Raw genomic sequence first — 11,992 nt, forward strand, 5'->3', positions numbered from 1 at the left:
GTTTGATGCTGCCTGAAGTTCCATTTAGGTTTATAATCTTAGATTAGTATTTCTCTTGGTATGGTCCATTATTCTTTGAAGTGAAAATGTTACAAAAAAAAAATTTTAATAAATTATACATTCCCGGTTAAGTGGGAGTAATACTTCAGGAATAGAGCCTGCTCCACGTTTTGCTTCATGTACATATCTGAACAATATACTACTTGTATTCAAACAACTTAATACCATCTTGGTGTTTTTGAGGATGGGCTTGGAAGCAGGACATGTGTCTAAACTCTCCGGCTTTGCCTGAAATGCAGTGATAGCAATGCGCTACTGGAGCTTATAAAAATTCAAAGCACAGATAGCTAAAGCTCTGTTGCGCTTATTCCCTTTCTGAACAACTGGTAATCTTTTCTGTAAGAATGAAAGAAGTGCATTTGTATATATTCCACAATTCTATGATATTTCAAAGCACTCCACATCCAAAGAAGCTCTTTTGTTTTCAGACTTGTAGCCATTATTGTAAGGTAGGAAATGAATCAAGGACATTATCTCACAGATTTCATTTCCTAAGGAAAGATTTCGGAGTGCTAAATTAGAAACTGGTCTGAGGAAATGTCACAGCTTGAGACATTAACTCATTCTCCCTCTACAGATGTTGTCAGACCTACTGTTTCCAACATTTTCAGTTTTTATTTTAGATCTCGAATATCTGCAGTATTTTGTTTTTCAGACCTAGTTTAACGTTAATCATTTCCTGTTCTGGTTTTATACCATACCAGCTCTTTCATTCCACCCACAAACAAAAACTTCTTCCCAACAGCAGATGACCTGGAGGTAACACGCATTTGTGGGATCGGGAATGTTTAAGATCATGTGCTCAACCACTTAGCCTACAATGCAGCCATGCAGTTTATTAAAGTGTTGTGTTATACACTGTACTGCACTGATCTATCCTGCCATATTTTAAAATTCTTAGTAAAAATCTATGGAGAGACTTACATTTCTTCAAAGGCATTTATTTTGCCTCCAGCTGAAAGGAGAGACCACATATTCTCCAGATGTTCCATTTCCATCAAGAAGAACTTTATATCTTTGACTGTCTTGTGCCATTTTCTTGCTAATGAGAAAAGATAGCCCTTTAAACATGGCTGATGTCACCCCTCTGCAACATCACCAAGCTGCAACAACAGCAAAACCATTAGAGCTATGAGACTACAGAAACAGAGCATACATTGCTATTTTGAAGCAAAGCTGCAAATGCCATGATTTCTGCATGTCCATTTACCACAAAAGCTATAAAGGCTGTGAGCATTGACTGCTATTGAGAGGACCTAGCTGTAGTACTGAGAGGTGTCATTCTCCTGAGTAGACTGCAGAGAACTCATATCATGGAAGAGATTCAAGATTTTGAAATTACTTGGTGAGCCTTCTGGTATTTTTGCATTGCTGCTCATATGAAACAAGGATTTTTCTGTTTGAACCCTTTATTATCTCTCCTCAGTACGGCTGATAGGAAACTTCACTTTCTAGTGAGATGTCTCTTCAACTTTAGCACTTGCTACCACTCAATAACACCTTGTGCAGGTATTACTAACTTCTCTCTGCTGGTGATCGGGAATGGTCGGTGCCCCTTCAGAAGGATTCTTCTTTTGTATCATCTTCTGCAGTCTGTGGCTGCTGAGAAAGGGAAGGAAGCTGTACACTGAAAGTATGTTTTGTGTTGTAACAGACTACTGTAATCATGCCACAGATAACTTATTACAGCATTCAAAAACTTGCAACATGTTCGTTTTCTAAAACATCACCCAGTGGCCAAAAAGGCACTTGTAAAATATTTTCTTTGGCAACCTTAGGGTAGTAAACAATAACAGGAAACTTATCCCAAGAAGCACCCAAGGATATTTTTGTGCTGATTCTAAGAACTAAGTTTTTTAACATATTTTAAAGGAATATGGCAAAACTTAGCATATTAGTAGAAATGTGTGTGTTTTATGCAATGAAATAAAGGAAAATTTGGCCTGAATGTTCGCAATTTGAGGGTGTGACATTACTAATTAAGGTGTGGACTTGCCAACATGATGGGGAGAGGGAGAACTTCCTCAGCATTGTAATACTGTTATGACAAGGAAAACATTATTTAAGAAAGATCTTACTGTGATTTCATGATGCCTTGTGACATTATAACACTTCTTGTGAGACAACAAGGTGCAGAGATGGATGAACACAGCATGAAGGGTCTAGGCCCGAAACGTCAGCCTTTTTGCTCCTATGATGCTGCTGGCCTGCTGTGTTCATCCAGCTTTGCACCTTGTTGTCTCATAACACTTCTTGTGTCTGATTGGCATATCTCACAGTCAGGCTTAACATCAAGACTGGTAGATTAAGAGATATTAAAGCCATCAAGACATAAGTGTATAGTGCAGGAAAATGGCATTGCATTGGTAGAAATTCAGCCACCAGCTGAATGGCAGAGCAGGATTAAGGAGCTGACTGTCCTACTCTTATTCCTATTGTCTACATTCATATAATATTCCTGGTCCTGGCTGATAAAGAACATTTAGGACTCAGCTGAGGTTAAGGTAACATTAGCCTTACCGAAGTAAAAACTTTACTGATGCCTTCTCCTTCTGTTAGTTGTTTAATTGTCTACCATCATTCATGGCTGGCTATGACAAGGTGGCTTTAGGATTTTTAAACCATGGAATATGGCAGCTATTGCCACAAAAGGAGGGTGTAGTTTCAACGTAAATCCACTACATTCCTACCTGTGAGCTGCTTCAGTTGGTAAAGGTCTGCCTCAGAAGTTTGGCCAGAAAACTCCTCTAAAGGTAAATGGGCAACTCTGTGACTGCTCTGGGTCAGAAATAGAGATTCTCATCTAGATTAGAAGATGCAGGCCATTGTTTGCTGACATGATTAAAAAGTCAACTTGGAAATGGTAGCACAAAGTTGAGTGCGCTAATATGCAGATCCTTATGTCAATTGATCCTCATTAACACAGATTTAGTCTCAATCACATTTAAACTAATAGTTATATGTTTTATTTTCTTCAATAGAGAAGTAGACCTGTACACTGGGTACACCACACGAAACATCTTGTGCATGCCTATCGTCAGCCGAGGAGTTGTCATTGGTGTTGTGCAAATGGTGAACAAAATGAATGGAAATGCCTTTACTGAAGCAGACGAGAACAACTTTAAAATGTTTGCTGTTTTCTGTGCTTTGGCCTTACACTGTGCAAATGTAAGTGATTTAAATAATATCTCCTATAATGTCTGAAAGCTATGATTCTTACCCAGTATCTATCTTTTAAATTTTCTAATTGAAACATATACCTTATAAACCCCTCATTTGTATGACTAAACTGTTCAAGTTTATTAATAAAGAATTTAGCGACTCTGAGTCATGGCCACCAATTTATTTTGGATCTTGTAGATATTAATTTATAAGTAAATGGGCCAGGCATAAAGCCTCACGGTTGAGAATTTCAATGTAAACATCTCATATCTTTCAGTCCCTGAGTTTAATGGATAGAAAATTATGTAAATTATGTCGACTTGTACAACAGTCCAAATTGTTTGATGAAACGAGACAAAATTTTGGAAAACTGAAATAAAACTGAAAATACAAGAAATAATGTGCAGGTCATCTGTAGAAAGACTAAAGATAGATTGAGTTTCAAGGTTTTCTGATATTCTGTTAAGTTCTGATGAATGAATTTGCAGCCTGAAACTTATCCTATCCATCTTCCATTCTCCACAGATGTTACCTTACATGTTGAATGTTTTTGTCCTTCTTAGTACTTACAATTATTGGCCCAGACCCTCCAGTCAGCATAAAGAGGGAGAGTCTTATGCTGACTGCACTTTAAACTATCCACTTATCATTTTCTGTCAGAGCCCTTTGCATGTTCCAATGCCAGCTGCAGGAGGAATGCAGGGGTGAATTGAGGCATGTGACAAATTATCAAGTGTAATTCCAGCATACCTATGCTGCTTAAGGTCTGTCTTCACTTCATTGATTCAGACTGTTTGTAAATGGAGCTGTGAAACTCCCAACCTCCAACAATGCTCAGCAAACTCCTTCCCCCAACAAATGACCCACCCTGCACTTCCCGACAATGCTAACCTTTCCAGCGCTGGATATGAATATCATTGGGCTTTGGGGTAAGTGGGGTGGTAATCATTGTCAAAACAGGGGATGATCATTGGAGGAGGATGAGCACTAACTGGGAGCTCAACATTACTTAGGGAAGGGGTGCCGAACGTTTTCGGGTACATTGGCATAGCAGCAACTGAACACTGGGGCTGCTGGAGTGCTTTGACATTCCAGTTGATTTACATAAGAGTTTATTTACACTGACTTTATAACTGAGAAGTTCAAAATAAATCCTCAGAAAAACCAGGGTAAATACAGAATAGCCCAAGTCTTCCACAGTCATAGTAATGACAGAGCAATCTGTCATAACATCAACTCATGGAAGTTTAAACTTGTTGCAGAAGTACCAAAATGTGCGCACACTGGACTTGCCTAGGAAAAAAATACAGAAGAACTGCTGGTGCTGGAAATCAGAAAGAAAACAGAAATTGCTGGAAAAACTCAGCAGGTCTGGCAGCATCTGTGTAGAGAAAGCAGCATTAACATTTAGGGTCCACTGACCCTTCAGAACAGTTCTGAAGTCGCAAGTAGTCCAGACCAGAATGAGGCTGGTGGATTTTCCTTCCCTAAAGAACGTTAGTCAGCCAGATGGGTTTCACGACAATTGACAATAATCTCATGATTAGCGTTAGACCAGCTCTTCCTTAAATTCGGGTTTGAATTAAAATTTCACCCCATCTGATATAATGGGATTTAAACCCAAATCCCCAGGGTATTAACCTGGGTCTCTAGATTACTAGCCTAGTGATAATGGCTCTCTTTGCAAAAGTGGAGCGATAATGCCAGTGCACTAGGGGAGGCAGTGGCATGGCAGTATTATGTCATTGGACCATTAATCTGGAAGGACCTGACTCGTTCACAGCAGGAAACTGCCATTCTTACTTGGTCTGCCTTACATGTGACTGCAAGTCCTCAGCAATGTGGTTGACTCTCAACTGCTAACTGAAATGATCTAGCAAACCACTTAGGTGTAATAATCGCAGCTGTAACAGTAAAATAGAAATATAACCAGAGGATCATCTGGCATTGACCATGGCACTGGAAACAACAACAAGATCAGCATGTCAACTCTGCAAAGTCCTCCCTAGTTCTGGGGGCTAGTGCCAAAATTAGGAGAGCTGTTTCATATAAGATGATGAGTGACTTAGAGGGGAAACATAGAGGTAGTGTATGTATCTGCTGCTCTTGTAGATGGCAGCAGTGCTGTAGGTTGGAAGGCATTGTCTGAGGATCTTTGGTGAACGTCTGCGGTGTATCTTATAGATGGTACACATTGCTGCTACTGAGGGTCAATGGTGAAATGGCCGAATGCTTGTGGATGTGGTGCCTGTCAAGTGGACTACTTTGTCCTGGCTTCTGTCAAGCTTTGAGTGTTGTTGGAGCTGCGCTCGTTCAGGCAAATGGGGAGTATTCCATCACATTCTTCTTGTGTGCTTTGTAGATGGTGGACAGGCTTTGGGCAGTCAAGAAGCGAGTTACTTAGTGCAGTATTCCTAGCTTCTGACCTGCTGTTGTAGTTAATGTATCTATATGGCAAGTCCAGTTGAGTTTCTGGTCAATGATAACCCCAAGGATGCTGATAGCGGGGGATTCAGTGTTAGTAAAGCCATTAAATGTCAACATGTTAAGATTGTATCTTATTGGAGATGGTCTTTGCTTGGCTCTTATATGGTTCAAATGTTACTCCAAGCTTGGGTATTGTCCAGGTCTTCCTGCATTTGAACATGGACTATTTCAGAATTTGAGGAGTTGTGAATTGTACTGAACATTGTGCAGTCATCAGCAAACATTCCCATTTCTGACTTGATGATGGAGGGAAGGTCTAGAACACTGCCCTGAAAAATGCTATTGAAATATCCTGGAGCTGAGATGACTGACCTTTAACACAGAACCAATTTCTTTTGTGCTAGGTATGACTGCAACCAGTGGGCAGCTACTCTCGCTTCACCTCTGGAATTCACTTCTTTGTCTGGGTTCGAACCAAGGCAATAGTGAGGCCAGGAGCAGAGTGGCCTTTGCAGAATGCAAACTTAGAATCAGTGAACAGTTTATTGCTGAGCAAGTGCTAACTAATATCACTATTAATGACATCTTCTGTAACTTTACTGAGTGTGCAGCACACTATTCCCCGGGTCACGGCACGGTGTCCTCTCGCTCTCAGTTGATTTGTAACATGCTCTCAGTCGGTGTATTACTCTCTCTCAGTAACATATATCTCCCTGTCAGTAGGTGTGCACCACTCTCTCTTTCTCCCTGTCAGGTGGTATGTGTCACTCTTTACCTCTTGGTAGTTATGTATCGCTGTCTGGCTTTCAGTGAGTGCGTACCACGCTGTCTCCCTCTCAGTTGTTGCATATTACTCCCTTCCTTCTTAGTGGGTGCACATCATTCTCTTTCTCACTCACTCCCACTCTCTCTCAACCCCCAGGTTGGTGTCTTGCCTTCTTCCTGTCTCCATCAGTGTGCAGCTCTCTGGCCTGCCCAGTTGGGTGTGTAGCACCCTATTGCTGTCATTCATTCTGTAGGTTAGCGTGTAACTGTCCATCTCGGTCACAGCATAACTGTCTCTGTTGGCTGGTGTTTAATTCTCTCTCTCTCTCGAGTGGTGTTCTCATCGTACATGTTTAGCTCCTCTAAGCTATCCTCATAGCTAGCATCCTTCATTGTCATGTTTCTCTGTTGAAGTGAACCTCTCTATCCATTTTACCATTTCATATTTTACCCACTATTGAAAATTTTGGCAGGAATTGCAAAAGATCACCAACTTTGAAGCTCTCGTAATGTCAGTTAACTTAGTCCATATAAATATGGTATTTTCTCATCCATACAATGAAACATTTACTGGTTAGTTCCTAAGTGTAAAGGGTTCAGTTAGATTTCTTTCCTGATCTGAATTTACTATCATGCTGTCTCGTATAAGTCAGTAGATTTAGTGAGTTATAGCATTAAGTCACTCTCTGTAGCACCATGCCAGGTTTAGGTATAGACAAATCTCACTAATCTATAGAGAGCAGCCCATGGTATTCATAATTATATAAAAGTTTTCCAGAAGATTTCGAGCTCAGTTTGTGGATGAGGTTGTAGACTTGCTCGCCAAGCCGGTGGGTTTGGTTGCAAACATTTCATCGTTCTGCGAGGTAACATCATCAGTGCACCTCTGGCGAGGCGCCGGTGTTCTGTCCTGCTTGTTATTTATTTGCCTTAGTTTGTTGGAATGTTTGGTGCCACTTCCGGTTTGGAACCCAAAGTGGTACAACCAGAAGTGGCACCAAACACCCCTACAAACTAAGGCATATCAATAACAAGCAGGACAGAACACTGGCGCTTCACCGGAGGTGCACTGACAATGTTACCTTGCGGGGTGACGAAATGTTTGCAACCAAACCCACCAGATCGGCGAGCATGTCTGCAACCTCATAATTATATTAACTAGATTTGTTGGTACATTGATTAGCAAAATAAGACACAAGGTGCTTGAGGGATCTTGTAGATATTTTCTAATCAAATCATTTAGAAAGATATTCTTACATAACCCAGAAGCGGATAGGACCTTAACCCAGGCCTCCTGGCTCAGAGGTAGGGACACTATCAGTTCACTGCAAGAGCCCACCTTTTTACATTGAGTGACTTGGTTGATGCAATGGTCCATTATGGAATATCTGTTTATGATTATTTCTTCTTCATCTATTTAACAGATGTACCACAGAATACAACAGTCTGAGTGCATTTATCGGGTCACAATGGAGAAGCTGGCTTATCATAGTATTTGCACGACTGAAGAATGGCAGGGCCTCATGAAATCTGTACTGCCCAAATCTATTAGCAGAGAAATTGAACAGTAAGTGAACTTTAATTCAACTTCAGGGATATATTCTAAGAACAAAAAACACCTGTCTACTATACAAATATGTAATTTGAATTTCAGTGTCAGTGCGATGCTGGTTTCGTGGGTTGTCTGTCCCAACAACTGACAGATGATACCAAACCACACATCCCTTAAACTGTTTGCAGTAGGATTAGTACTAATTGTAACCAATGAGTCCATGCTTGCAAAACCAAAATAGTGTCTAATGTGGATGTGATTCTGTGATTGTGACCATTTGCTGAACAATCCTGCATATGCTAACACTTGCACTAACTACCCAACCAGTCAGCTTTCAGAGTGATTCCCTTAGTTTGTAGCTACATATATTTTCATGAGCAGAGACTTGTTTTCTGCAGGAAGAAGGAACACATTGAGGAATTGTAATTCTTTTAAATTAATAAAAACAAATGTTTGCTCGTTTATTCTCCAAGATAATGTCTAAAACAGTCATGCTGTATAAATTTTTATACATTTTGAAATTTGGCATTCTTGCATCTGTCCTGATGAGTACAAGCCAAAAAGCTTCACCAGCATGTTACTTTTAGTGATACAATAATATTTGTTAAATCAATCCCAAATTAATATACTATTAATAATGCTAACAATGTAAAAATATAACCGTGAAAATGAAATAACTTTACTTCTGGAGCTTTTGTTTGTGTATTTTTAACAAGGTTATAGATTATATTTCTCTGACTGTAAAGCATTGGCATATAACACCATTAACTAAAACTCTGATCCTGTTATAAATTCTCCCTTTTATATATGCATACACATGTGCACACATAAAGAGACGAACGAATAAGGAAAATTGGTGGAGGTAGAGATAAACTGGAAAATCGTTTTGGCTGTCTTTGCTTGCCAATTTCAGTATTGAGTTGATCCTACTTCAGCTAGCTTTGCCCTTGGTGTTCAGTTCTCTCTCTGTTTCTCTCTGGAAACAATAGTTACATGCCTTAAGGAAAAAGAAACACCATTTCAGAACCGTTTCATTGAAAATATGTAATATACAACAACAAAATCAAAGATCTACATTCATTCACTCTTCTTTCTCCCCCCACTGACCCTCATTCACACTATCATAGTCTTATAATTTCTTAAATTTTAGCCTATTCTGAGATTTAATATTCAGGATAATTTATCCACAATATCTTTTCCATCGGTGTGAACAATTTTTATATTAAATGGTTACAACAAAGGGTTCCATCTGAATAGTCTCAACTTCCTATTTTTAAGCTTTTCAATGAAAGCTAGTGGATTATGATCAGTCTAAATTAGCATTTCCTTGTTTCCATGTCGGATATAGACTTCAACATTCTGAAGAGCTAGCAACAATCCCAAAGTGTCGATGCCAGTTTAAGAGTACCTTTTCTGCTACTGGTTTAGTTTCTTGGAGAAATACCCTACTGGTTTCTCTATTCCTGATTCATCATCTTCTAACAAGACAGCACCCACCCCCAAATCACTAGCATCGATTGCCATTTCGAAAAGTCTGGAAAAATCAGAGCCTTCTAACACTGGTTCATTTAGTAAGATTGCCTTCAGTTCCTCAAAAGGCTATGTAGCATTCTGCTGACCATACCACTTTAGCTTGTTTGTTTAACAAATTTGTTAATGGTGCACCTACCATACTGAAAGTACAGACATATTTCCCATTAAAATCCACAAATTCCTAAAAGCCTCATGATTTCTCATTTAGTTACAGGAAATTCTGTTAGGGCCTTCACTTTCATTGCCCTTGGCAACACCTATCCAGAAAACTAAAAGACATGGGAGCAGAAGGAGGTCATTCATGCCATTGAATCTGCTCTGTTCTGCAGTGAGATCATGGCTGACCTGATATACCTCATATTGACTTTCCTGCTTTTTCCCCGTAATACTTGATTCCCATACAGATTGAAAATTTATTTATTTCAACCTTGAAAATACTTAATGACACATCCTCAACAGCCCTCTAAGGTGAAGACTTCCACAGATTCACAACCCTCTGTGAGAAAAGAATTCTTCATCAGCTATGTGTTAAATGTGTGATCCCTTATTCTGAGATTATTCCCTCTGGTCCTAGACAAAAATGGAAACCATCTTTCAGCATTTACCAGTCAAGTTTTCTCAGAATCTTGTATGTTTCAATAAGGTCAAAGAGCCATAGAAGCATACAGTACAGAACAGGCCCTTCAGGCTGTTGAGTCCACACTAATAAAAAAACTACTCTAAATCCATACTAGTCCCACTTTCCAGCACTTGGCCCATAGTCTTGAATGTTATGACATTTTAAGTGCTCATCCAAATACTTTTGACAGGCAGTGCAGTTTTCTGCCTCAACTACCCTTCCAAGCAGTGCTTTCCAGGTTCCCACCACCCTCTAGGTGAAAACATTTTTCCTTGAGTCTCCTCTTCCTCTTGCCTTTCAGTTTAACATTATGCTCCATCGTTATTGAACATTCAATAACAGGAACAGTTGTTTCCTATCCACACTGTCCATGCTCCTCACAATCTGTAACCTCAATCAGGTCCCCTGTTGGCCTTCTCTGCTCCAAAGAGACCAAACTTATCCAGTGTCTATTCATTGCTAAACATTTTATTATTTCAAAAATATACTTTATTCATTAAAAAAAATCTTAATATACGTACATAGTCACGAGAGCAGTTCAATCTTGCACAGTCCATGCATATGGAGAACAAACAAAACCCAAAGCATTTCTTATTTATGCAAACAATTTACATATATTTGAGGCACCAGGGGGGCTCCAATAACTGAACAGACCCCCATTGTACTTTGACCAAAAGACCTTAAGCAATGGTCTTTCCCAAGTGCACCTTGGCAGCAGCTGCTCCAAGTTTTAGTGCGTCCCTCAGCTTGTAATTCTGCACTTTGGAATGTGCCAGTCTGCAACCAAAGAAGTCAAGTCTTTGCTCTTGAAGACCAACAAGTTTCGGGTGACTATTTTTAATTTCAAAGATAATCATCATTCATAAAAAAATCTTTGTGTGTATATATACATTATCAACAAATGCAGTTTGGTTCTGTACAGTATCATATCAAGTAAACAAACAAACATTGGACTTTGACTCTATCCAAAGCCCATTCCAAGAAAAATTGGGAGTGAGTTTCTTGTGCAGCATTTTGCTAGTGCTTTTAAGAGGCCTTTAAACCAACTTATCAGGGTTGTGGAAACCAAAAGAAAATCATAGAGAGGAACAACCAGGGTGTTCAAAATCCTTGAAGTGATGGATAGCATCAACATCGAGAATAGGAACTCATTATTGGAAGTCAAAGTAAGGGAGAAAGAAATGAAGTCTAAGTCAGCGTTACTGTATGCAAATGCACCAAATATAACAAATAAGATCAAAGAGTTAATGGCACAGATTGCCAAGTGGAGATATGATGTAGCAATAACAGAAACAAGCTGACCGAAGGGCAGGACTGAATGTTAAACATTCCTTGATGCAATGTGTTTAGAAAAATAAAGAAAGGAAGGAAAGGTGGATTGTTGGCAGTTTTGTTAAGGAGAGCATTGCTGTGCTGGAGAAAGAGGACACGCTGGAGGGTTCAAGGACAGAATCAATCTGGCTAAAACTAAGGAGCAAAAAAACCAACAATTACATTGCTTTGTGTAATCTATAGACCACCAATTAGTGAAAAGGATGTAGAGAAATGAAATCTGCAGGGAAGGTATAGCAAGATGCCAGCATTATAGTGTGTTATAATTGGATACTTTAAGAAGTTGGATAGCATTAAGGGTTGAAATTGTGTTCAGGAATATTTCCTACAGCAATATGTGTTCAGTCCAACTACAAAGAATGTGCTGAGATAGCAAGGTATAGAGCTGGATGAACACAGCAGGCCAAGCAGCATCAGAGGAGCAGGAAGGCTAGACCCTTCGGGCCCAGACCCTTCTTCAAAAAATTTTCTGAAGTTTCTGAAGAAGGGTCTAGGCCCGAAACGTCAGCTTTCCTGCTCCTCTGATGCTGCTTGGCCTGCTG

At 39.6% G+C, this 11,992-nt stretch overlaps 1 protein-coding gene across 1 annotated transcript in view; it reads left to right on the top strand.

Annotated features, from left to right (window-relative positions):
• Positions 1-11,992, top strand: part of pde10a (phosphodiesterase 10A) — a 437,158-nt gene that overhangs the window by 341,726 nt on the left and 83,440 nt on the right. The window contains exons 14-15 of the mRNA XM_048600979.1: positions 3,042-3,228; positions 7,839-7,981. Of these exons, the coding sequence (XP_048456936.1) occupies positions 3,042-3,228; positions 7,839-7,981 (330 nt within the window). The remainder of the gene's footprint in view (positions 1-3,041; positions 3,229-7,838; positions 7,982-11,992) is intronic.

Source organism: Rhincodon typus, chromosome 9, assembly GCF_021869965.1.
Source record: "Rhincodon typus isolate 14 chromosome 9, sRhiTyp1.1, whole genome shotgun sequence".
Lineage (NCBI taxonomy): Eukaryota > Metazoa > Chordata > Chondrichthyes > Orectolobiformes > Rhincodontidae > Rhincodon > Rhincodon typus.